Source organism: Taeniopygia guttata, chromosome 5, assembly GCF_048771995.1.
Source record: "Taeniopygia guttata chromosome 5, bTaeGut7.mat, whole genome shotgun sequence".
Taxonomy (NCBI): domain Eukaryota; kingdom Metazoa; phylum Chordata; class Aves; order Passeriformes; family Estrildidae; genus Taeniopygia; species Taeniopygia guttata.
The window spans coordinates 49,028,620-49,056,554 of NC_133030.1; the positions used below are offsets into that span (position 1 = coordinate 49,028,620).

General features: G+C 40.4%; 1 protein-coding gene across 4 annotated transcripts in view; it reads left to right on the top strand.

Annotated features, from left to right (window-relative positions):
• Positions 1-8,549: 8,549 nt before the first annotated feature.
• Positions 8,550-27,935, top strand: part of SLC24A4 (solute carrier family 24 member 4) — an 87,857-nt gene continuing 68,471 nt past the window's right edge. For 2 of the 4 annotated variants that reach the window (XM_072930349.1, XM_072930350.1), the window contains exons 1-2: positions 8,550-9,182; positions 11,593-11,700. In XM_072930349.1, the coding sequence (XP_072786450.1) occupies positions 9,026-9,182; positions 11,593-11,700 (265 nt within the window). In that variant the 5' untranslated portion in view covers positions 8,550-9,025. The remainder of the gene's footprint in view (positions 9,183-11,592; positions 11,701-27,935) is intronic. The other 2 variants (XM_072930348.1, XM_041716626.2) reach the window with 2 other exon arrangements.

Genomic DNA, 27,935 nt, shown 5'->3' on the forward strand with positions numbered 1-27,935 from the left:
CTTTGCAAGCATCTTGTATCACAGCCCTCCAATGCTCACAGAAGGAAGTTTTGATTTGTTCGAGGAGCCTGGTGTTGCTGACCCTTAACAGTACCATTTCAACTGCCTCACCTTGCTGACGAAGTAACTCCAGTGGTCATCTCCAAAGGGTGGTATTATCTCTTGTGTCAGAAAGGCCTTCAGCTACTGAAAAGTTTGTATGGGGAAGTTTTATTTTCTTGTCCTATGCAAAAAGGTGAACTGTTCTCACTTAGAAGAAAGCAATAAGGACAAACAGATGCTCAGCAACAGCCCAATTAATTATCCATTTTATAATTTCGAGTTACCCCAAAGCATGTCTCTGGTTTTACTGATAGATGACTTTTATGTTTAGCTCCTTCCTCACTCCATTGTTTCCATGGTAACACCTCTGAAACATTGCTTCTTTCCGAGGAGATGAGATGTAAAGTGGCTGGAATATCTGAGTGTTTAAAACAACAGAAAAATGGTGGAGTGAGTCAGACCTTACAGGCAGGTGACACCCACGATATCTGCTACTAAATTGGACTATGGGGTAGCGCTACCTTTTTTGTTTTCCTACTACAAGTTGAAAACAGCAGCCAGCTCTTAGCAGTTGTCCTGAACCTGGGCTATCCTCATGCTGAGCATGCTTATGACCAAGTCTGGCTAAAAGATCCTGCTGCTAAACTCTGCAAGGAGTTAGGAACAGCAAAAAAGTTAATTTACAGGAGTGCTGTATTTATTATTTGCCAGTGATAAACATTTCTTGTTAAAATTGTCAATAACTGCATATTTTCTTGGTATTTTGCTGTAAAATCTGTTAGGAAGCTAACACGGAAATAACTGTAAAATCATTCCTGCCAATGTTTGAAAATACACCAACATTTGCTTTGACCGTGTCTTTTCACTAATGGTAACAAACATCAGTTATCTGGCTTTGGAGGGGGGCTGTGCTGCAGATGTGGCCATTTTTGTAAACTTAAAGGGAACATCTATGGAGGATTCTTAATGTGCTGCAGTTACAGTGATGTCTCTCTCCTGCTACACCAACCCTTTTCAAATTCACAGTAAAGACTGGAGCTTCAAAGCAGATGTAGTGGTGCTCCTTTCCCCAGTCTACTTTGTTTCACTCACCCTTCTGATCCACTTTGATTCAGGTTCCCTCTGCCCGCTCCCACTGGCAACTGTGCCCAGCCCACTGGCTCAGAACCATCTCCTGCTCTTGAGTACCAAAGCTCTCCCTTCCTTTCATTAAATGCCTCTTTAGACAAAAACTTCTCTCCTTCCTGTTCTGAACCTGAATTTCATACCAGTCTTCTCAGTTTTCTCCTCTCTTGTCTGAACATAGTGGGGAGCAAATTAACCCCCCTTTCTTATCTTTTCCACGTGAGATAGCATGAAACAACACTGGAATAAATGCCCTGAATTCCTCATACAAAACACTCCATTGAGCACTATTCCCACTCACTTGATTTCTCTGACTGGCATTCCCTCTAGACTATCATTTTACATCATTTTATATGCTGAATTTATTTTCCTAGGACAAGGTTATTTTCTTCCTACTGCCTATAAAAGAACCTGATTTCTACTAACTTTACAGAAATAAATGGTAAGAATATTCTTCCCCTTCTCTGATTGACAGGTGCAATTCCTTTTATCTTTAACATTAGAGATTTTTAATAGAATAAACCTTTGTTTTTGAAAATCTGTGGTCATATGAGGAGGAAAATTCCCAGAACTACCCAAGCTCTGTTCACTAGCAATGTTAAAAAAAGATGCCAGCCAAAGTAGGAGGTGTAAATTTTCTTAACATTTTTCGCCATAATTTTATTTTAAAAGCTTTGATAGGCAGTCAAACGGCAATTTTGGTATAAAAATGGGTATTAAGTTTCAGAACAAGCCCACTCAACATTAGGGAGAATTGGTGCTGCCTTAGGAAAAGGGAATTAACAAGATGACCTTTCCAGGTTCCTTCAAGCATGTGTTCTACAAGTCACTGAATAAAGACAGTTCTCACCTTTCCACTATTGCTGTTTCAAGGACATCAGTCGTCAGGACTCACGTCCCTGCACTCATACAGCGTTTGGAGTTTGCAGTTGTTTTTTTTCCATATTCACTAAGGATGAATACTTGCTCTTCTCTTTCTAATCTAATGATGGAAAGGAGCTGCCTGTCACATCTCTCCCAGCTACCCCAACAGGTATTTCAGTGGACCTCTTTGGCCTTTGGGCTTTCAAGCACTGACACCACCTGAGGCTTTTTTTTTTGTGAGAGAATTCTCCAAATACACAGGATGCTTCCTCCTGTGTATTCAGAAGATCACAGCAGCTTGTGGTTTGGGCTAACAACACGTAGCTGTTGAAAATTTTTCGCACTGTAATGAATTAATTTTTGCTTAGTTAATGATCCTTCTCATTCTGAGGGACTAGCAAAGGGTTTTGGAAAGAATTCCCAGTAGGTATGAAAGATAAATAAAAGTGTGTTTCATTGAGGTGTGTGAAGATGTCTCCTCAGTAGCTGTTTTGAATTTCACTTATTTCAGACATATGAAACTTCCAAAAAGGAAAAGTTAAAAAAAAAAAAAAAAAAAGAGAGCATTTAATGCATTTTATGGAGCTGAATTTAGTTTCTTTATCTGGGAGTGAAATGAAATTATGAAGAGCAAAAAAATGTGTTGTATAGTGATGGAAATAAGTGCTGTGATTAGCCCCAGTCCCTTGTGTTTAGCATGATGTCAGCTAACCTCATTCTTCACAGTTAAGGGTAAGCACAGTCAAACTTCCCCAGTCCTCTGGGAGTAGGGCTTAGAATCAATACTAAGCTTGAACCCATGTGTAGATTTGAAGAGGGGAAAAGACTTCTGTTTTTAGAGAGAGGAAGAAATGAAAAATTTGCACTGGGCCTAGAAAATCAAGAAGTGGGGAACAAAGTTGTGTAGCAAACAGAGGGAAAGCATAAGGGAAGCTGAGAAATAGGCAGAAGAGAAAGTGACTGTGAGAGCAGAGAGGAATAGAAAACCAGTGGCAAAATGAAAACATAGTAAAGTTAATTGACAGTGGAATTCACTGCAGACAGCAAACTTGAGAAACTGAGAAAGGCAGTATGTGTGTGGAGAGCATATGCTTTGTAACAGTCCCTGCAATTTAACCCCCATTTCAGTATGGCTTTATGCACGTGCATGAGTTCTTCAAATCTGGCAAGGATTTAATCAGATGCCTATATCCCTGAGAAATCTAGAGGGCTTTAAACATAGATGCTGTGATGAATTTGGAGGGCTTAGATAATATTGATTTAAGGGTGCAAATACTCAGGTTTTTCTAAAAAAAATCCCTTTTTTAGCTTCATTTTGATTGAAACCTTATGAGCAGAAGGACACATTGAATACCACTGAGATTCATAATGTCTCTCCTGCTGTCCTGCAAGAAGACATTTTGGTGGCCTTGAAGAAATGAAGAGAGCTGATGTACCTAAACTAAAATGTGTTAACAGCACATGTGGGAGATAGAGTCAACTGATCTTATTTTCTTGTACTTTAAAGATCACATTAAGTGTATAGATCCGGTTGATACCATTTGCACTTGCTGTATGGCAGGAAGATTAAATGCATCAGCTTGACCTCCTTCCTGTGCTTATGTGAGGTTGTCCATGGCATGGATATGAGAAACTCCTGCTTGTAGCATCCCTGCATACTGTTAAACTTCCAAGAAGGGTCTTGGTGAGCGTGTGGGTCCTAGATAATGTTGAATGTGGGGTGTAACCACAGATGCTCATCAGAAATACAAAGTACTATTACCCAAGATGATTAAAGAGAAAACAGCAGTAGGAAAGCTGCATGACATAAAACACAAGGGGGGAGTCGGCCAAGTGGAAGGAATATGTGGTTCCATGTTACAGTGTGAGACTGACTTCTTCATAGCATTTAAATTTCAGCTCACCATTCAGTTATTTGCAGCCTTGAAAGCAAAACAAAGGTCTGAGTTAAACTATAGAAATAACACTTTATTAAGGAATACTTCTGCCTCTGAAGCATGCTGAAGTACTATGTGATAACACAAGTGGCAACTGTCCACTAGAACTAGGAGACAAAAATCTGAGAATGCTTATAAAGACATGGAGGATCTCAGCACACAGATGAGTCCTGAGTACTACAGCTGGAGCTTCTCTGTAATACAGTGGTCCCAGTCCTGGGTTTACCCATCACAGAAGCTTTGGGTGAACCCACAGTGCTGATGCAAACAAAGGATCTGCTTTCTGTATTTCAAGTATGGTTCAGCAAAGCACCTTCCACCAGTGCTTAAAGAACCATCTGGATATATATATATATATATATATATACACACCTAAGGAGGTAGGGTGCCTGGAGTTACAGTTCACCACTTAGATATTGATTTGCTTTCTCCAACCTTGTATTGCAAAGTCATATTTGTGTGCCCTCCTTTGCCAGGGGTGTGGTCCTAAATATACACAAGATTTCTTTTTCCTTGACAGTCAGATGATTGTGGACAGTGCCAAGCTAAGGTTCTCTCTGTGGTTCCCTTACACGGACCACCTGGGCCAACTAGCAAAGGCAGGATCCCAGTCTCTTTTCTCGCCAGTTTTCTCCATGTCTTTCCTTGCAGTTAAATTTTTATGACTTATGGGAGATTTTTGGATCCTTTCTAAAGGAAACATTGTTGGCTTTCCTTAGATATTACCTCTTGACCTTGCAGAAGGGACAGAGGGGTCGATACTGGGATGCCAGTTGTATCAGTCAGAGAAGTCAGACTTGAAAAGGCTCCTAGGGCTGTCACAAACAATCACCTTCTAATCATACAGAGCTTCCCAGCTCTTCTGTGCTGGAACAGTCTTCATGGCCAACTACCAGGGCCTCAGCTTCCAGTAACTGTGCCATGCTGCTGCTTTTTCTGCTGCTTTTTCTGCTCCTTTTAGGGGGTGCCACAGAAAATGAATCCAAACATACTTCTCCTTCAACTCTCAGCAGCATCAATATTTTCTTCTCAGATGAGCTGCTTTCATGGATCTCCTGTGAGACACTTCCCTAATTCAAAGCTTTTTGGCTGTTTCTCAGCTCAAGATACTAATTGTGCTTGAGATGAAAAACAAGCACATTTGGCAGTGCTAAATGAAACTAACATTAGTATGTGCTTCTAGTGAGACATTTTGGCGTGGGACATACACAAAAGTTAAATTATCACAATGATAAACACAGCAGTAAGAAAGAAGATTTGTTTCTTGTGTTTGTCTTAAAGACAAGTGCAATTTAATATTTTCTTCCTGTACACTTTGTTTTGACAATGTTTCTCAAATACCTTTAATTTTCAAACCGTAATTCTTTCAGCAATCCTAGGCCTAGTCTGAAAAACATTTTGTTCTGATTATACTGGAAACAGAACATCTGAAGTATCATCAAACCACTCGCTGTGAACGCATCACTCAGAAAACCATGTGTGTCTGGTTTTTTTTTTTTTTTTTGAGACTATTAATGGAAGGCTTCACTGAATTTATGTACAGTTGTTCTTCTTGCAATAAGAGATAGCAATAATTTAAGATTTAAAAAATAAATGCAAATTTCTCTAATGTCACCCTATGCAGAAGATGTTTGTTTCTTTTTTGCTCCCCAAAAATGTATCACTATACCCTCACACACAGCATGGATGTCTTAAATCAGATGAAAGTTCCAGTACTGGACATTGTTCCAGTAACAACCTCCCTGTGAATGGCTCAAATAGACCCTCCTAGTGAGAGGCAACTGGAGCTGAATTCTGCAGCACACCTTTTCCTTTCGAGACATTCTACACAAAGAATTACCTGACACATTTCTCAAAAAAACCCTTAGCAAAATAAAAGTGATTTGGAATTCTGTTCTGAAAGTTTAGTATTCAAGAACAACTTTGAGGCTGCCCTGAGCCTACCAGACTGATTAAAAATGCTAATCAGAAGCTTGTATGATTAGGAGATTAGTACTGTCTGAACTTTGATCTGACTCATTTGTGTACACAGGAAAGGAGAGACACACCATCACACTGAGAACTGCTTTCACGGCAGCAGATTTCTCCTCTGTAAGGAATTCACAAAGGCACTCCTCACTGTTTTGGTCCTTGTTTCTTGTTTTCAGTGGTTCACAGGAAAGGCCACAGGATTTGTATAGTCACTAACTGTTAACTTTAGACCAGACAAGAAAAGGAAAAAGTTCTGTGTCAAAGCAGGAAATATTGTAACTGCATTCCTGTTACTAACCATGTGCTTTGATTTGATCCATGTGATGTTCATAGGATCTGACAGAATTATGAAAATCCCTCACATGTGAAACTCAGGACTTCTAACAATAGTAAACAACACATTGACACAAATATGGAATATCTGTGAATGACAGCCTCAACTCCAGACACAACCTCAGTTGTTGCAAACTTGTAATTGCATGTCTTAATATCAGTAAGGGGTTTCATGGCTTTGAAAATATCTTTAGTGTACAGAGTAAATAAGTAAATAAACACAGTAAACATAAAAATCACAAGCAACTTTCATCAGTTGTTGGAAGAGACTCAACCATTAGAACAGCTTATTTGAAGCCCTTATAAATGAAGAATGGTCAGGCATTGGAATGAGCTGCCCTGGGTAGTGGTGGAATCACAAACCCTGGAAGTGCTCAAAAAATGTGTAGGTAAGAACTGATGATTTTACAGGCCTTTTACAACCTTAATGATTCTATTATTCTAAGCAGACTATAAACTTATTTTACTGAAAATCAAGCAAATCTCTGCAATCTCCTCCAGTGTCACCATTCTTCTATTGCTAGATAAAATCTTAATACAGAAAACTACAGTCTTGTCAGCACTGCAGCTCTTATTAAACACACACAAAGGGGATGGCAGATTAATATTTGCCTTGCCACTTTGAGTGGATGGAGAGGCTTTAATCCCAGAAAAGAAGTGATGGAAAGCCATGTGAAGAATTAGCTCCCATCTATTAAAATAGCTGTTAGGGTATAAAGTGGCATCTCTACTAACATGGCCAACAAATACCTTCAGTGGAGCTTAAAGATCTTCAATGAAAAAAACAAGTCCCCTATAAAGGTGCTGATCTAAAGACCTTCTGTTGCCTTTATCCAGCTTCCATTGCCTCTGTGTCTAATTAGCCAGTAAATTCTTTTGGTCAGGGGTAGCTTTTACTGTTCTGGGTTCGACTTTGAGATTTTCTATCTGGCCATGGAGAGAAATCAAGAGACATAACCTGATTTGCAATCTTCTCTATTACCTTTTTGTGTAGTAGGTAAGAGCTCTCACAGTTACTGTTTCTCTCTCAGCAGCTATAAAGGGAATGAAAAAGAGGAGACTGGAGGATGTCTCAGTGTCGTTCTTCTGACACGTTTTCCTGCTTTAATGTAAATCACAAAGTCAAAAACCCACCAGAGCCCAGATGCCCATGGAGCTTGGACAGTTAAAAACACAAATTTCTGTAGCTACATGCATGTAAGGAAGCAACAACACCACCACCAAAGCTCCTCTTTGGCTCTCCAGCTCAAGTAATGCCTTTTGCACTTGAGACAATTGGCCATCTTCAGAATGAATCCAGAGCAATTTCACATGCAGTGTGTACCAGAGCATCCTGAGCATTGTGCCTCTGCATCTTACTATAGTGGATAGAATTCACAAGCAAAAACAGAGAACACATTTGAACAATGGGAAAACAGAGAATTGGTGATATTTTATTTGTGATTATTTGTTTATGTGGGCTATTTGTATTATAATTATGAAACCATGACAAACAATACCAGATACATGTTGTATTTTCTGAAGAATATAGACAATGATCCAGAGGGAGCCACCTGAAAGGCCTTCTGTTGTGAACCAAATCAAAAGGAAGATCAGGTGAGTTAATCCCGTTTTGTCTACATGTGTTTGCTCATGTGTTTCTGTGAGGAATACAGAATCGATGCGTACGCTATACGAGGAAGTTCCCACGACTCATTGGCTAACAGTAACCACTTAATTAATGTAAACATGAAATTTTAGTTAAATAAAAAAAAAAAGAAATTAAACCGCGGTGGCACAGCCTAGAACTAACCACCATTTCACAAAATGGGTCATTAATTTGTCATCCTAAACACCCCGCGTTCGTTGCAGCGCAAACTGCGCGCAGACGCGCCATTCTCCCCATGGAAGCCCATCTTGAAGCGCATCTCCTGAGACAGGTGGAAGAGCCCCGAGCCATCCGTGCTCCTCACCAGCCCCGGGGCGCTGCAGCCCCTCAGGCGACGCGGCCCCGGCCCCGGCCCACGCCTCTGCCCCGCGGCACCTACCGCTGCCCGCTCCCCTCCGCGCTGGGACGCCAAGCGCGACACCGAGAGCCGGGCATTCCTGCGCCGGGCAGGGGAAAGGATTAATTTCGCCAGTTAATTCCTTCCCCCCGGCCCGGCGGTGGGGGAGGGAACATGCGCGTTGCTATGGGTGCCGGAGGAGCACCCAGAAAGTTGCGGGAGAGGGGCGGGGAGAAGGGGCCGAGCCGCCCGCCGGGGCTGAGAGCCCGCCCGGCACCGCGCTGAGAGCCCGCTGGCAGCTGCTGTCACCGCGGCGGCTGAGCCGCCCACCTGCCGCCTACGGCTGGCGGCGGGGGAGGGAGGCAGGAAAGGGATAAACTTCAAACTTGGCCGGGCGGGTAGGGAGCCGCATGGATGTGCCCGTCCCTCGGCGCTGACTCGCAGCCCGCGGCGCGCTGTGGGGCGGCCGCTGCCCGGGGAGCGCGGGGCGCCGCCGCGCCGCTTCCTCCGCCGCCGGCCATGGGGCGCGGGGCTCAGCCCGGCCCCTGAGCGCGCCGCCTCCCCCCGCTCCGGGCTGCCGCCGCCTCCCCGCCCGCCGCCACCTGCCTCTCCCTCCGCTGCGCCGCTGCCGACCTGAGGCCCTGGCTATCGGCTTCTCTTCGCGCTGCAGCCCGACCGAAATGGAGCCGTCCGCGGGAAGCCGCCGGGAGTGATCCCCGCTTTCCCACCGACCCACTGGCCGCCCCCTCGGCGCCCGCGCTCGCTCCGATGGAGCTGGAGGAGACGCCGCTCGCCCCTCCGAAAACCATGCTGCTTATGCTGAGGAAAGTTCGCAAGAGGCGGGAGATGCTGCTGCAGCAGCTGGGCTTCATCTGCGCCATCCTCTTCTTCGCCTGGTGCATGTCCAGCCTGCTCTCCCGAGCGGGTGAGTGGCAGCGGCGGCGGGACCGGCGGACCCCGGCAGGGCCGGCCGGGGCGGCCCGGGGGCTGCAGCCGCCCCGGAGCTGCCGGGGTTTGGCGGGGTCAAGCGGCGGTGATTGTTCCCGTTTGGGGTCTCCCTGTGGAAATGCTCCGGCGAGCGGGCGAGGAGGGGGAGCAGCGCGGGTTCCTCGGGAGAAATCCCCGCGCCGGGAGGATGCGCGGCTGCAGCCCGGGCACGGGGGGAAGCTGCCCGGGCACGGGGGGAAGCTGTCCGGGCACGGGGGGAAGCTGTCCGGGCACGGGGGGAAGCTGCCCGGGTACAGGGGGAAGCTGCCCGGGGACGGGGGGAAGCTGCGCCGCTGGCGCCTTCTCGTCCGGGGCTCCCCGGCGCCGAGCCCGCCGCGCCCCTCGGGTCGGGAGCCGATAGGGCATCACAGGGCAGCTCTGTGCCTGCGAACGGCCCTGAAGGAGTTTCCCCCTGCTGTTACATCAGAGAGGAGTTCTCTCCAGCCGCCTGTGGTCCCCTCTGCAACTTCGGGCTGCCTTTCGTTTTGTTCTTAGGCTGTAAATCTCCATCAGCTATAGCTGCTTATTTTCTCAATTTCACACGCACCCCCAACACCTCTCCCCTGTTACAGTATAGATTTGACAGAAAATTCTGAGTTTTAGGCTAGGAACGGTGCTAATGCTATGTTTTATAGAGAGAGTATTATAACAGAGTCTTTTGCATCATTTCTGTATGTGCTGTATTGGTAAACTGATGCATTTATAATTAACTATTTAATTCCCATTTGTTCCTCTGCCTACTGGCACGGTTTGGGCTGTACGCAGCTTCAGGCCCTCATCCTGAAATATGCTTCATGTCCCTCAAATACAAAATCTAAGGTTGCTGGGACAGCACTTGAACCTCTAGGTAGGGCTGCCAACGGTCCTTGAAGATTTAAGAACAAAATTGACTAAGTCCATCACTAAGCATCTACATTTAATGTAAGAAACTCAGATTTCAGCACAGTTAGGATGGGTCATGTGCTTAAATTAAAGCTGAAGTTCAAGGGTGTGCTTTAGGGAAGAAAAATCTGCTGGAACTTGTCATAGTTTGTAATGGTCTTGTGCTCAAATTATTGCCTGGCTTGTTTGAGCTGTATCTAGGATGGCAACAAGCCATCCATATAAGAATTTGGTGTCTTAGACCATATTAGCATATTGCTCATCTTAAAACTTTTAACTTGGAAACAAGTAATGGGGGTATGAATATGATTGCATAGCTTGAAGGATTTTTTTTTTTTTTTTTGCAGTTGCTGTTTTCCACAACTTTTTTAGGTTTTCATGAAAAATGTCATGACTAATGAAAGTTTTTAATCTCCTGGGTTATCAGCTAAATCCCTCATAACCTAATTTTTGATAGTATGCTGCATCAGGTAGGGGTTTTTTCCAGCTGGCTAATTTACAGTACATATTATCCATAAACGCTGACCATCTGTTGTCTATGTTTCTTATCATTGTGGCTCAGAATATTTTACTCTGGAAAAACTAACTTCTGAAAAAGATTTCTTTTTCCCAGGAGTCACTAAGAAAACACAGGCATTACATGAAGACAGTATAAACTCTAAAACTGGCCAAGGAGGAAGTTTTGTTATTACAATGTATTCATTTGAAATGGATAAGATTGAGTGGAAGGGATTTAAATAAGGGGTTCTATTCTTTCTTTGATTATTATAATTGCATACAGCACATGATCCCACAAGTGCTCCTGTACTCTATTTAACAGGTCTTGTTGAGAATGCTTCTGAAATATGCATTTTGGCAAAAGCTCCATTGACTTCTAAAAAATTTTTGATTTTTTTAAGACTTGTGAGAATTCATTGTGATTTCCATTTTCTTTGACAAGTTATGAATGGTTTGATATTATTAAGCATACCCAAGACTGAAAAGTTCAGAATAAACTAAAATGTAACTGGAACATATCCATATGCATTTTTATTTTTTTCGTGAAAGCAGTAATATAATATGTGTAAGTACAGATGACTAAATGGAAGTGTGATTTTTTGCTCATGTCAGCATAGCTGGGCTGGTTTCATCTATAGGAGCTGCAAGTGTTGACTTTCACAGGTACAGGCTTCAGCATTTGCTTGCTGCAGAATATTTTCCTGCTGTGGGTCACAGCCAAGTGTTCTGATAGCTCCGAGAACCAGAACATGCCAACAGCTCGGATATGGAGCCTGGTTGCACCCTTTGGAGCTAGGAGCACCTAGCACATGGCTGTTGGCATGTGCTTCAGTCACACCTTGGATTTTGCCCTGTTTGCATTCTGATGGTCTGTCCATGCTCCTTGTTAGTGGGCACGTGTAGTCCAACTGGGATGATGCAGAAAAAAATTGGTGCTAGTGGGCATAATGTATTTTTGTTTACTATAGGCCAAGATTCAGCTGTTGCAGACAGAAGCATTGTATCAGGAATATGGAGGAATAGAAGGTTGATGGCATCACCTAATGGGACACATGAAGAGAATTGTACAGAGCCAGGTAAGATGGGAATATACTTTGTAATGTCCTATAAACTCTTGAGATGTATTGGGTAGTTTTGTCATGACTAAGCTGCAGTGATGTGTAAGCATCAGTGTTAAACTTCAAAAACCCCAAAAAACCAACACTCTTCTGTGTAGAAATAAGGTTTATTGTGTTACGTAATGACATGATTTTATGTATAAAAGGCAAACGGTAATGTTCAGATAAAAGCATCTTTAGGGTCATTGTGAGATAATGCCGACAATTCAATTTCTGTAGCTTTGTTCTGTGGTGATTATTCATTTCTGTCCAGCTGATATGTGTACATTGCACAAGTCCTGAGAGGTGTGCTCCTTTTAAAACTATGGGTAGCTAAATATGCAGCGTTTTAGATGACATCTGAGCTCAGTGATTTGTGTTCATTACTGTTACACAGTTAATCATGGTTTGCTAGTTTAGTGATAAACTATGTATTCAGAGTAGGAATTTATGTTGTGTGGAGGGGGTTGATGAGGTAAGTGATATGGAAACCCTGGAATCCATTTTAGTTCAGGATGTCTATCTTGGCCAAGCAAAAAGAATTGATTGAGGGCAGGAATAGACGATGCATTTTAGTAGCAGTGTTAGTCCACAATGCTTTCATCTTCCCATCTGTCTTTCTAATGTGTATTTCCTTTCTCTCTCCTTGCCTCTCTGTAGTTTATGGTGTGTGGGAGACGAGACATTTTGCCAATGGCACTAGCCAAGTTAATTTAAAGTTCAGATTTATTTTTTTTAATGTGACTCTTTGCTAAACTGTGGTAGCAATGGAGTGTGTGCCTTCTCGCCAACAGTGTCAGCTTGAGTTCTGGGATGCTGTCGGCCCCAGGTACTAGAAGAGTTTGGAGCAGTGTTCCTGGCCTCACTTACGTGTTTGTTTTGATACTGAGGTGCCAGTTCTATAGGATCACTAGTGTGCTTACACACTCCTGAGAGAGGAATGGAAGAACATTGTTCAAAGTATGTGCATCCAAAAGTTTTAACTGCATTCTCTTGATGTCCAAGAGCTTCTCCATGCTTTTGTTAAGAACTTTGTGGGCTGGTTTGCTGTGTTCTGTATCTGTAACATTATGATGCTCTTGATCTGTCTGTCAAAGTTGTTAACAAACAAGAAAGAATATGAAAAGGACCTTTTGGAAACACATAATGATTCTTGATGAATAGTCGGAAAATACTAATCTTTCCCACTCCTCTTTCAGTTTCCTCCATATATGTGGACGCATCAATGTGATCATGTCTGAGCACATACTTGTCAGCACACTTGGAGTAAAGGCAGTGGAGGCCACAAAATTATAGAAACTAGATCAGAAAGATACCTGTCAAAGTTCTGGTGGAGACTTCTGTTTAGCATGAATGAGAACTTTTTCACGATGATATGATAGAACGACCAAGGCAAAAACATGCCTGCAGGTGAATTGTAATTCCAGAAGCAATACTGACTTCTGCACATGTTTAAAACCAATAGTTCAGCTTCCTCCATTCTTCTAAAGTCATAAGATTAGTTTAAGAACAATTGGAATAGATAAATACAGCTGGGTAATTTTGATGTGATTTCTGAAATTCAGGTCTCTGAGGTGCCCTTTTCTCCTTAACCACAAGAGATGGACACAAGGGAAGCCCAAATATGCCTCAGGATGCTGAGGTTTAAGAAAAATATCACAAAACTTGCATTCAATTAATAATTTCTAGTCACAGTAATGGTAGTAGCCTTTCTTTTAAAAAGTGTTTCTCCAGTTAGAACACAGATTTACAGATCAAATCTGTCACAGGATTGCAGTTGTAGCATTTTTAATAACTTCCTGTTATTCTGCAGTTCTGTACTGCTTATCACTGTGTATCTTCTGCAGCTGAAAGGGGAATTGAGATGCTGTAGGAGTGACTAGATGTAAGCTGCAAATAAGGGGAACATCTGAACATAGTTGAAGTTGGTGTTTGTGGGGCAGGAGTGAGTCCGTAAGAGCCCATTATTGTTATTGTTTCTGTAGATTGGGGTAGTGTTCTTTGTTGGCTTTGTTTTTTGTTATTTTCTTTTTTAGTGTATGGGATGTTGACTTGCTTTTTTTCTATTTATTTTTTTATTCTTGTTTGGTAGCCAGGGATTGAGATTTGTCATATAACGAGAAGATAGCAATGATGGAACACCTACCAAAAAAGTAGCAAGTAATATAGCTCATCTCTGTGGGAATGTAGCTTGTGTAATCACATGACTACAGAGAGAGAAGTCCCAGGAAAGGTCAAGAGACTTGGCGGAGATTGCATAGAAGATTGGCGAGAGTGTGGATTTTCAGCTGACTCCCTGTGGGCTCCTTTATGAGATGTACTTACTCTCACCTATGTCATTTCTGTGGCTGCTCTAAGTGTGAGGGGCTGTACAGATGCATGGCTGTGTGTATGGTATACTGCAGCTGTCTTTTGTTGTGTGGATGTTTTTATATGTGTGTTTAGGATACAAGAATTTCATAGTACCTTGAGAAATGCAGGTTCTTGCTGAGAGCCTGTTAATCCCTTGTGTTATAGCTGTGCTCCCATTTCATTAGCATCCCACACAAATCTTCAGCTTTACCTCCCTTTTTCCAATGGCTTTCAATGAAGTTAATATATTTACCACTTCACTCAATTTTCCTACTTATGTGTAAGTGAAAAAAATAAAAATCCCAATCATTAGATATGGCAGCTATAGAAGTTTATAAGACCATGAGATCCCTGCACATGACACTGGCAAGAAAGGCTCATCCTTTGTAATATACATGGGGATAAAAACTCCATAAGCTTCTAGAAGTAATGTTAGAAGCTTGTGAGAGCTGCTATCTTCTAGCATCTCACATAGTCTACACTGTTTCAGGTTAGTCTCATTTGCTGAAGTAGATAATTTTGTATTGTGTTCTTCTGGAAACATTGATAATGTTTCTGGGGCATTTTATCAAAGAGGAAAAATGCTTAAGTCTCAGCAATGCTGCTTTAAAAAGAACCAGGGGAGTCTGAAAGAGAACAAGAAAATACATGTATGTGTGTATATGTAACTAGAGAAGAAAAGTTGGGGTTTTTGTATCATAGGAATTATAATCATAAGAGGTGAATATCTTAAGAGGTGCTCTACATTTTTTCTGGTAGTAAGTAATATTCTGCAGTCATGAAGAGTTATAGATTGTCTCTATCCCATAGCAGCGAGGGAACTGTAGGTCAGCTGCAGGAAGGAGGTAGAGCCTTGGGAGCACCAAGCCAGCCTTGGTTCTAGTCTGAACTGAGACCAAATCCTCACCACAGTTAATGTGTTCTGTAGCATTTTTCTATAAACTTCCCCATTGTTGAAAGCTTCTCTGCTTTGGTAAGATACTGGTCTTTGTATTATCCTGGAGGCTGGAGGGCTTATAGATTGTATGTAGAAGGCTTTGGACTTCAGAAATTTCATAAAAGCCTGGGATTTTTGAATTATGAATCTTATATTTATTTGGTATTGAGTAACTCTCTGGATGGCTTCCTCTTGGAAGGAAACCAAGCTACCTTTTCTTCATGGCTCTGGGTAGATTTCTGTGGGAGGAGGAGTTGACCTGACCCTCACTTAAAGCAGAGAGATCAGAAAAGAGGAGTAGTTGTCTCTAGCATCTTAACATACCTCATTAGTTTGCAACCGATTTTTTTGCTGTATCCAAGCTCTCACTTCCATCTGCCATCAGCTTGCTAGCTTGCAGTGCCATCTGCCCAGAAAGTCTCATTTGTAGTTTCTCTGCTCCAATGACTTGCTTCTTGTTTCAAGATGTTCCTTTGACTCCATGTCCTCCAGAACTCCAAGTAACGCTTCCAGGGCACATACAAGGTGGGTAGACTGGGTGTCATGATGTTTCTTACCACATGTCTTCACTGGGGCATGTCAGGCTGTTAAACAACTGATCCAGACTCTTTGCTGTTGTGAATATTTTCAAGTAATCTCTGTATATGGGTAGAATTTTTTTTTCCTGTGAATTAGAAATAGGGATATATTTCCATTGTCTTCTGACACTAGTTAGGGAGCGGCCTTGAAACTGAAAGGCAGTGGGGTTTTCTTGCCTGTGGTTTGTCAACCATGGACAGTTCATCAGATACACTGATTTTAAATATGTTCAAGTGTGTTCCTTCCATTGCTATTAGTGGGTAAAGAGGAATTGTGGGCTTGGTGAAACAGAAGGTTAGCATTTCTTCCTGTGCCGTGCTACATGTTTAGTTTAGCATTAAAAGGCATGTTGTAGCAATGCTTTGTGTAGCTGCAGTGAGAGAGAAAGAATCAGTCCTCTACAGTAAAGTGTGTTTCCCAGTAGCATGTGTATAAATGAGTTCTGAGTCAGGATCAAAGTCATTAAGTCTGTGTATATTTTACACTGTTAGTTAAAACCTTGGGGACTCATGTAAGATGTCATGCATTGTAGAGAAACCATAGAAGTCTTAGACAGTTTTGTTAGCGTACCATAGAGAGAGAAAGAGCCTGGTATTTTTTTCTACAAAAATCAATGATGACTAGAGAAGACAGGACTGAACTCTTCCAAGAAATTTTCCAAAGGGGCAGAAAATATTATTTCTTGTACGCTTGTAGTAATGACACTAGAGGAACTATTGATTTGCATTAGTTGTATTTAACAAACACAATGCTTATTTAAATGCACAATTCTTAACATGCTGGATTAGTGTATCCTTTTTTCACTTAATCTTTATAGACACCTTAATGTATAAGATCATAAACTTAGCCTAATAAAGGCTGCTGGAATATGTAATTTTGTGCTGATGTAAGTTTTCTTTAAATGATGTATGTATTTCCTTTAAACAATGTGCTCATGATCTTCCTTAGATTAAACTTCCATTTTGTAGCAGGGATAAATGCCTCAGACCTCCACTTTTAAGGATGTAGTAGTAGTATTTTCACTGTAAACCTTAGTTTCATGAACAGCTTAAATTAGTAAGCTCAGCATGACCTGCATGTGCTCTTACTGTGCATTCATACAATACTTAGCACAGAAAGACCATGGTCTCATTCAGATACTAGAGACAATTATTGTGTTCTGTTATTTGCAAATATTCCCCACATGCATATTAGTCAGACTTCCTCTCTACCTTAATGCATAGAATATGTGCAACTATTGTAGTATGATAGATTTATTGATATGTGTATGCATAGTGCATGCATATGGATTTAAAATATTTTGTTACTTCAGTGTGTTATGCCCTCAAAGATCAGGAAAGTTACCAGCCATAAACATTCTATTTTCATGTTGGTCTAAAAGGAAATGAAAATGAAGAAAGGTTTAAGAAAAAATTTCTTAGTTGCTTTATGCATATAGTATTCACATAACCTACAGGTTCAGTGTCCTGTGAATGTGTATTTATTTATGTAGTTGAAAGACTTAATAATTAGCTGGCATGTAGCTTCTTTCTGTAGCCACTTGTCATATGCTGACGGGGTTTTATTTGTTTTGGGTTTGCTTTGGGTTATTCCCCTTCACCCAGTGATTCCAGACTCCCTCTTGTACCTGTAGATGCTGAGTAGTAACTTTATTGATTGCGATCTCATTTGTATGGCTTCTGATTCTGGGGAAAATAGATGTGTGACAGTTTAAAACCACTTTTAGTGGGGTAGTTGGTGGCAAATGACAAACATGTTATCACAAGTTTTCCTTATTTGACTGCCAAGTCTCCTAAATCAGAATTCACACCTAGGCTGAGGTTAAACTTCTGACATCTTTGCGTGGCCTTTGAGTGTGGGTATTAATGGCTATGCAGGTAGGTGTACTTGAAGATAGTTGGGAAAAGTGGTGGGGGTATTCTTTGTGTTGGGTTTTTTTTGTTGTTGGTTGGTTTGTTTGTTTATTGTTTTGTTTGTTTCTGGGGCATTTTGTGAACCAGTGTAGGAAATGTGCTTTGACTAAAAAATAATCATCCCTCTTTCTGAGCTGTTCATTTTCTAACAGTGTATTAAAATTGCCATCCAAAATACTAGAAAGAAATGAGACAAACATCTCTCTGTGCTTTGACTCTGCCAGCAGCATCCCCTGGAGAGCTGAGAACCGAAAATGAACTCCAGGGTAATTTATCCATTTTGCCAGGTTTAGGTGTCAAGTTTGCTGGAAGCAGTTTAACACACAGTAAATTAAGGTCTGGCTAAAATGCCATGTAGAGATGTGGTAAACAAAGGCAAATTAAACGCATTAAATAGTATTTTCTTCCATTACTGTATATTCTTAAACCTAGTAAAAATAGTACTTAATATAATATTTATTTCATATGACTCAGATTTATTTACAGTTGGCTTGGGTCCAGTTGAAGCACACCGTGGGTAAGGCCTTATACAAGGTAAGTCTTTGCTTTGCTGCTGAAAAGCAGGCCTGAAACAAAAATCCAAATTTTTAAAATGTAGCCACTTCAGAACTAAATGTAATGTCTGTGGACACAGGTTCATACTTGAAACAGCCAGATTGAATGCTCTAGAGTGCTAAACTAAGATGTCAAGTTTCTGTATTAGCCTAGCTCTAGTATTCAGATATCTGATTTGCCTGTATTTCAAACCACATTACCTAAGCATTCCTCAGATGTTAATGTAGTAATAGTGCAACATTTCTTTTTCTGTAACTGCAGACAACTCAAGCAAAGAGCAGCAGTGTAAATTACTGGCCTGAGGTCAGAGAGGAAATATGTGACAGAATCAAATCCAGATACCTCGGTTTTGAGTTAGACTCCTGGAAAAATGATGTTTGGACGTCCTGAAGTTCCATTCATCCTAGGCTGTCCTGTGATATGGTGTGGAAATCAAATGAATTGCATTTCACTCAAGACATACTTGAAATCCTGAATTAGGGATTTCAAAATCAAAGTTAATAAGACTTGGACATGTAGCTCTCCGTGGTATTGCTGACTGATTCACCTTTAGTGTGGGATAATGTGTGTGTATTTGGATATGTTCTTCTCTGGTATGACCAGTGAGTTAGCCCATTTTGTAAATATGTGCTCTATTTTCGACTTAGAAAATGGTGCTTTTGGTATAAAAGCTATATTTAAATGTACCTATCCTTGTCCATGGCAATTTTGATTTCTATGTCGCCTTGTACTGCAGCTGAGACTGAAATCACTGCTGTCTTCCCTGGTATCATGTGCAGCTGCTCCCAGACCTGACTTTGCTGTTGTAGGAAGTGGGTTGAAAAGGCCTTGTAAATCAGCCTGTGAGCATTAATCCATACTGCAGGGGTTGGCCTGGCGTAGTCTTTATGAGATTCTGGGTTTCTTGATGGATGCTAAAACTCTGGATTCGTTTCTCTATCTCTGTGCATTTGGTGTTTCATCAGTCTCACTTGGACCACCAGTGTCCAAGGAGGATTCAGACAAAGCTCTACAAGTGCAGAGCTGAGCTGCAGGAAGTAGAGTGTGAAAAGCACTTGGAGATAGAAGATTGTCACCAGAAGCTGCAAGGGGAATAGAGAAATTTGGGGGTTGTAACTGTGTGGTAGAAAGACTGAGATTAATCTGTCAGGCATCCTGGAGTTGGAGGATAGATGAAAGAGACAGGTGAATGAAGAGAGATGAATTTGGATGGTGAACCATGGGAGAATCTTGGGAATTGCAAGGCAAAGAGGTAGGCCCTGGGAAGTAGTAAGCAGAGAAAGTGATAAAATAGAGTGAAAAATCAAAATGTAGAGAGAGGTTTGGTTTTAGTTGGGCAAGAAATTATAGTAACTTAGTTTTAAACTTTGTTCTGCTAATATTTCTGATAAGAACCTTTATAATTGTTTTTTTTTTGTGAAGCTATAAAATTTTATTATATATATTTAGTTTTGTATTTGTTATGGTAATGACATTTTACAGAATAGATGTGGTTACCTACCTAGCAGGCTGAAAATACTGTATGAACCTGCAGACAATTCAACTGGCATCAGTCCTGTTCTACAGGGAGGCAAGACTTTCAGGCAGTAAAGAGTGCTGGTTTTCTTTATTCTTTGAAGCTGACAATTCTAGTAGAAATTGTAATAGCCTTAGAAACTGAGTCAAATTAATTCCTGCTGGAGCTCTACTGTTAAGTTGAAGTACAGCAGAGCAAACACTTCACATGGAATGCAGGTTACCATGTGTATGTTGTCAGCCAATTGTTTATTTTTTTTTTTTCAACATGAGATTAATGTTTTAATATTAATAACAGGTGCTGCATTAACAATGCTGAGGGTGACATTATCTACCCATAGTGAGGAACAGTGGTAAATGTGCCTTCCTGCAAGCAAGAAGATGTTAATTTAGACTTTGCCTGTTCAGTTTCCATACATGCTTGTTGGAAAATTCTTGGAGATTGCCTAAACCTGATTAATTACTTGTATGAATGCATATGATGCATTCAGTTGTTTAGTGGGTTGAGGGAAATATGATTGAATCTATTGCTATTCAAAGGTATTTAAACCTTTTAATAACAAGATGTAAGATATTCACAGATGGTGGGAAACATTTAAGCTTCTGGAATGAAATTTTTGAATGAAATTTATGTTTAGAAGTTTAAATTGACTAGAGAATAGATTTATTAATGGCTCTCCCCATTTACTGTAAATCAGCTTGTGCTTTGAATTTTGTGAGCTCCTAGACCACAACTGACTCTTTGAGAGAGGCAGTTGTTGGGAGCCTCAGGGAGTATATCTGTGGTCCCTTAACTCTACCATCAATACAACCATGACAGGTTCCAGCAGCTGAGGCTCTGCCCTACAGATTTAGTGCTGGATGGTGCAATGATATTTCTGGTTTAGTTCTGTGACAAGAACTTTCTCCCTTTACTTTTCATGCCTTTGTAAAGGTTGCATTCTTTACTTGATTATGTGATGTGTTTGTAAATCCTTCCATAGGATATTTGACTGCTGTTGCCTAAAGGCTTTTTCTTATCTTCTGTAGCCTGTTGCTCTTCTCTGTTGCTGCTGTCCTTTGTCTGCTTCCTTTACCTGCACTGACACTTTGAGATGGTTCCAATGTCCATTTACCTTTTCTTGTTATTTTTATGCAGACACTTCCAGAGCAGAAGGTGAAAGAAACTTATCTGGAATATTATCACTCTGTCCTTTCTTGAATCTCACTTCAGGAGCCATGAGTACTGTGGTGCTCTGAGAAACTGGCCAGCTAGGACTGGCTAGACAGGGAAGTCAAATCTAGCATATTAATTACTCCTGTGTCAGTGATGTTTTTGCTAGATGAGGGTGTAGAGCTATAGTGTTGTCTGTCCTTGTTATGAGATGCAGTGGTAGTCCCTAAGAGTGCCTAATGAAAATGAACAAGAAAAAGAAGATGAAAAAAGGCAAAGTAACTTATCCAAAGTCTGCAGAGAAGATCAGTAGCTCCATTTCCCCCACACCATAATCATGAATTATAGCCATATTAAGTACATTGTGCCTGGAGCTCAATGCCACCATCAGCACTCCTTCCTTATCAGCTCATGATTTGACTCTTGTATTGTGCTTATTAAAATGTAAGATGCAACTTTTCACAATAAGTAAAGCATTAGAACTTCCCAGCTAGGTAAAACTGGCAGCTCAATGCTGCTCTACAGAGCACTTGTGGTTTCTTCATGTTTTCCATGTAGAGGGAGAAGAAGTCTTGGAATGTACAGATCTTTTTAGTTGCTCCATAGAAGTGGGTGAGTACATTCCTGGCTGACCCATCTTTGGGCCAACTGCTCTCTACAGAGAATGGAGATAAAAAATTGTGACTAGGGAGGTTGCAAGTCTCTGTGGTGATGTTTCCACCACTGGGGAATGTTTTTTGGGACTGCTGTGGGAGAGGGACTGTGCAAAACACCAACACTTTGTTCCCTACTGGGAATAAAATGAGGACCTCTTGCTGCTTGCAGGCTGAAAAAGGAAAGAAAATGGTCAGTAGTATTTTCTTGTGTGTGAACAAACCTGTGCTTGTGCCTGACTCAAAGCTCTTTGAAAATTTCTTTTTTTTTTTTAATTTCATGGAGGATGAGGGGAGGGTTTATTTAGGCCAATTGACTTTTGAGTGCAGAATATGCACTTCAGATTTGAAGATAATCAGTTAATAAATTGTGTTTTTCAATACCGTATGTGTTTACTACTTTATAGTTATTTGGTTGTACAGGATTGTTTAGTAATAGCACGTGATGAGAGAGTTCTTACTTGGAAAGACTATCTGGGATCATCTCCAGAACTGCTTTAATCTGTGGATATTTAGGGCAACTAAGTTTAGTAAGTACTACTTAGGTAATTAAAGGTTGGAGCTGGGCTGCTTTCTCTGCAAGACAGCAGACTGGTGATGGGGAATTAGTCAACTTGGTTCTCTTATCTTCTGAACAGCACCAAGCCTGGTCACCCAACTCGGCTTTGTTTTTCTATTGTCTTGGGGGGGTTGACAGTCAAAATAATATTATATTTCATGTAGTCTAGGACGTAGCAAAACCTCAAATTCTTAGGTTGCTTACAGCTGGAGACAAGTCACAATACCCATTTTGCATTCTGGACTCTAATTTGCTTTAAAGAAAAAAAATGCAGACTGGCTAAAGAATGATTAAGTCTCTTCTAAATAACTACTTGTTAAAGTCTTTTTACTCAGTGTTTCACCAGTTGCTCCTTAGATACAGGTACAATTTGCACATGTAAGAACGATGTTATATTGAAAAAGGATAGTTGACCATATCATATAAGCTTTTCTGGTTCTTAAAAAGTACTATAGAAGTTTCTATTAAGCTCAGTGGCTTGTGACATGAAATGCACAGAACTACTGATTCTACAGCTCCTATAATAAAATTGCCATTAAAACAAGAGATTTACAAAATATCTATTACTTAAAAAATGAGATGCAAAATTTTGTTGAAAAAAAATCTAATTAAGGCAAACAAAAAACCTCTCTCTGCTTAACTTAGTGACTGAACTTAGTCTTCTATACAAAACGATAATCTGGTTTTTATAACAATGCTCAAGATCTCAGTTTGGGGTGATGTCTGTAGGCACTCCAGAATCAGGACATACCACCCTATAGAGTCTGAGCCCAGTGAGGTGTCACAAGTCTGAGCACAGACTGGCACACAGCCAGTATTGTCCACACAGCCATTTCCCCTCTACACTTCAGATACAGGAGGTTCTTATCTCTTCCACAAGTTATCAGATGTGCAGCCTCTCACAGCTGAAAACCCTTTGGAGGATGGAATTAGCCCACAGGGCTGAGCCCCTGGCAGGAAGTATCCTCAGAGCTTCCTCAGAGCTGTACTGCAGTGCTCAATTCACAGTCCAGCCTGGAGTCAGCAATGCAGCACGACCAAAATATTTGGAATTAGTCACTGAATGGAAGGGAAGAATTTTAGTTGTGAAGATTACCATGTTATTTGTAAGAAGCATAGAGTACACACATCATTATTCCCATCCCACCTGTAATTTCATCCCAGAATAACAGTAATGCTAGTGGCATTTGTGTAGTATTCAACCCAACAACACGTAGAATGAGGGACAAGACATCTAATTTTGAAATTCTTCAACAAAACCAAAAGGTTTTGCAAATAATTTCATGTATTCCACCAAATCTGAAAAAATTCACAAGCCACTGAGCTTATATAAAAACTTCTGCAGTACTTTTTAAGAACCAGAAAAGCTTATATGATATGGTCAACTATCCTTTTCCAATATAACATATTTCTTACACGTGCAAATTGGTGTATAAGGTTCACTAGTCTTTACTGCAAGAGATTGAGATCCAATGTTTCATTGTGTTATGGAGACCAGAAAATCCTCAATTCTAGATGTGCCTACAGCAGTGAATTTCTGTGGAACTTTACCCTATATTCCTTTACTCCAGAAAAAATACCTTTTTTTTTTATCCCCCAGGGAGCAAAAATATAATTCAACACTAGTGGAGAACCTTGACTTCTATTCCTTCTACAAATATTACCTATTTAGATTGTCCTCTGAACATGGAAAGCATTTTCAAAGTAGTAAGCCTTGTTCTCCATAGAGAGTGAAGATGATCTTGGATTTCCCAGTGGTAGATTTGCTGCTACTTAGGTGCCACAACACATAAATTCTGATTTAGAATAAGTGTAAATATGATGTAGCTTGTCTGTTTCTTGCCCTCAGATTATTCAGTTCATTGCTCTGATTATTTCTTTTTTTCCTCTGCAAAAATACCTTTCCTTCTTTCCTGTCTGTAAAATCAGTCTTTTATATGAGAAAAGCAAATGGCTTTCTCATATAAAAATTGCTTGTTTTAAAGTAATGTAATCAGATTAGGCATTTACAGGAGTAAAAATTCAAAGTTACAGCCATTGCGTTCCCAAAGAATGCATTTATATTCTGCTAGTAAACGTTCTTCAGTATTAAGGAAGCAATAGTAATCTTCCTCTTCTTTATGCAAATGGTGTAGCATACTCTCTGATGTCTTGCTATTTTAGTTGCACAGTGACTTTATATACTTAATCTTGAAGAGGCATTTGGATTGTATTATTTAACAGCCATGGGTAAAAGCCTCTTGCAATTATGCGATTAACAAGAGTTACACTATGTTTTGATTCTTCCTGAAGATTGATACGTGAATACATGTGTGCTTTGACTAGATACATCTTTGACTTAATTTTCTCTCTTTTGGTTTTTCCCCCTATTTTTCCTTTAGAGAAAAATTCTGTTGTCTGAAGGATTTTCAAAGGATGTAAAAGGCTTAAATGCCATAGGTGTTCCTTCAATGCTGCTGTGAGTGCCAGACACCTTTACAGCTGCAAAGTAACAAAATCCAAGAATAGAAATTTGGAATTTGGCTTTACTGGCTGTTGAGCTATATAGTGTATGCTTTACAAGAGGATAATTTGGATAATTTGATTTTCTTTAAAACAAACTTTGGAAAGTAGTGTACTTTTTCTCCCTTTTGGAAAAATGTTCACTCTCCAATAAATGAAGTTACAAACACATAATTAAAGCTGTGAGAAAAATCCTAGTGTTGTAAGGTATTAATTGCTAGTAAGTTTATGCTAACTTTAAAATAGCTCTAGCTTTTTAGAACATCATGCATCACTGTATTTATTAGTTCTTAACTAAAATATTTAACTTGATAATGTTGAATAATTTTATGGGGAAAAATATCTGCTAATTCAGAAGCTTGAAAATAGCACTGGGTTGGCTTTCATAAATCAGTACAAGCTCCTATTTCTTGATGTTGTGTAACAGCTGTTGATGTGATGCTGCAGTTTAAATTTCAGAAAAAGCTGATTAGTGCAAACCTCCCACATAGCGTTGAGGACAGGCTGGAGGCAGAGCTGAAGTGAAATGACCTGTGCAAACGTGGTCACACTTCAGTATTATGGGAATAGTCCAATCTTGCAAAGTTAATCTGAATGTATGTCTGGGTTTGATGTTTGTATTTATTTACTTTAGGTATTTGGTTATTTTTTTGTTCAGTTTATATTTTCTTGATCTACTTTTTGAAAACAAAAGCTGTGGAGTGGAGTATTTGGGATTGAGGTGCTGGCACACACACTGCAGTAGCTGGAGGGACCATTTCTGCTTCAGGACAAAGCTGTCTGGAACTGGAAGTTTGTTACAACATTTCATACTGCACTGCGTTCATTTTGGTTTGAAGGGAATATTTTTAAGTAAGATGGATCTAATTCATGATTTCACTTGGCTCACTTGAGCCAATATTCAGATTTAGTACAGCATTTGTGGAGAACTTTAACACTGAACGTGTAGTTGACCTGAAGTTGTTGATCTTGTGGACCTTTCCAATACCTTGATTATCCATTGGGATCAATCATGTTTTAGGCAAAACAGGGCCTTAGACTCAGGCAGAAATTGAAGGTTTTGAATTTGTTGGGGTTTTTTCTTCTTTAGAGGAATATTTTGCTGTTGTGCTCTACCTAAGCTGTTGTTCACATCAGTAGGATCCCTAAAAACACAGCAAATTCAGCACTGGGCTGCCTTATCCAGCATAAAAGTTAGGATCTTGCTATTATTGTCTGTGAATATTACCTACACTCAGGTTCTCTGATTTATGTGAGGGATGATATGCTCTTAAGAAACACTGAAAATGGGGAATTGAGATTTTATATGTCTTTTGTCTATTATATTTGCATGGTCTGTAAATCTAGTGTGTAAGCTGACCATCTAATGACCTTTAAAAATGCAGCCTTTGGAGAGATGAAAAGGGATTTGTTAGTTGGCAGATTTGTGCTAGCAGGCTTCAGGTTATTTACGGAAGTCTGGAATTTTGTGCTCTTGGATTTAAAGTATACTGTGTAATTCAGATCAAAGGCAAAGTATTAAAATCTTAATTCCAGTGGGAGAAACATCCTTTATTTTGGCATTCTCAGACATTATTCTCTATTCATGTTAGTAATGTGACTTATAAAGAGAAAAAAGTTAAAGTTTTCTCATAATTTTCTGTGAAATATTTTTTCTTTCACAATAGGACTACATAGCAGTCTGTGAAAGTTATTAGGAATTTTAGGTAGTGAAGCTGCTCTGATATTAAGTCAGACAAAATCATAATTGCTGTCAGGGGTTTATATTTCCTCTATTAATTATATAGAGAAAACATTGACATGCTCTATTTCATTGTTAAATACTGAAATATCCCTGTGTCATCAAAACTATTAGTGTATAGATAGATAAGGAGGAGGAAGGAAGAGAACCAAGGGAAAGGACATTTCAAAACTATTACAGTTGCTGTTTTAGAAGAGTGTTTAAATCTGTACAGATGGAAGATGCTAAATTGCATTTCTGTGGACTTTTACAACCAAGTTAAAATTCATGGGTATACATCTGAAAAGATCACAGTGAAACTAATTTGTCTGGTGGAAAGCAAAGTAACCATTGCTAGAAGTGTTTCCTTCTCAAATAATGAAAACTGATCTTACTGTGCTGTCTAGTGCTCAGAAGTACCTTGAATCTTGTTAGATGACTTTGGGTGGTAAAACACAAACTGTAAATCTCTGTGTTAGAGGCTGTTTGTTGTCCTTGGCCTATGTAAAAGTGCCGGATGATGTTAGAAAATGTTCTACGTGGTCTGAAAGCACTGTGTCATCCTTAAAGTTTAATTTCTTTACCTATTTCTGTGCATCCAAAGCTATGGAACAGATACTGGCAGTGTAATAAAGCAAAATGTTCTTGTAGTGTGAGTTGTACCCCTGTCCATAGAAACTGTATCTCTGACAGTGAAATAACTGGGTATATTACTGAAAACTAATAGATTACATTCTCATAAAAGTAAGTAAGAAAAATTCCCTTGGACAGGAAAGAGAAATGGGATGTAGAGTGGGATTTTCAGGACTTCAATGCTTAGATATAGACAGATTCTCTGTGAAGTCTTTGGAGTAAATTCTCTGGGTTTCAGTGGAGTTAGACATCTTTGGCAATCTCACCAAGTGCATCCTTAGGTACCTGGATATCTTGGCACTGCAGCAGTAGGGGGAAGGTTAAATAAAACTTTCTGTTGTGTTTTAGAAGAACTGTGTTTTCTTTCTGAAATTATGTAGGCCTCCAAACCTGAATTATACCTGCAGTGTGTCCACTAAAGATGGTAAGGACTTTTGAACACAAAAGGGGCTTTTGGCAAGGGGATGGGTTGCCCTCACTACAGAATCTTTCACAGTAGATACAAGGAATAGATGGGGGACAGTAAAGCAGCAGAGAGCAAAAGTCTGACTGTAGAAAATGTTCATGTTCAAAAGTTAGCATTTCTTGTGGGGCGGGCTGGGAACTGTGGAGTTGTTTTGCCTTGCTAGCGACACTTTCTCACTCATTTTGGACAGACTTATTAGTAAATGTGCAAAGATGCAAAAGTGTTCTGCTGTATGAATCAACTTTGGGACTGTAGTTGACATAGATACAAAAGATACAAGTCTGTACCTTTTGGGTTTTTTTAGGAAAGGCGATACTCCCTCGAGTTAGTGACCAGTGAGGTGTGAGAAAACTAGTCTGGAAGCAGAAGGATTTAGGTTTAACTTTTTAAATTAAAATGGCCATAGTGGCTTGTGCTGAATTCAGTCTTACTGTGGTGTGTAAGGAGTGCCTTGAATACATCTAATTGATGTAGTCTCTCTGGGGGCTTTGGAAGGTTTCAGTGCTGTCTCACATTGCTGCTGGAGTGTAGTTTTGCTCAGGTGGAACGTAGCTGTCTCTTTCCCTGCATGAAGGTAGCAGCTCTGTGCAGCTGAAAGTGCCTAGGGAACCTGCAGGATAAATAGGGAGGTGCTGTATTCGTGCTTCCTCCAGGGACGGGTATCTGCTAATGCAAAC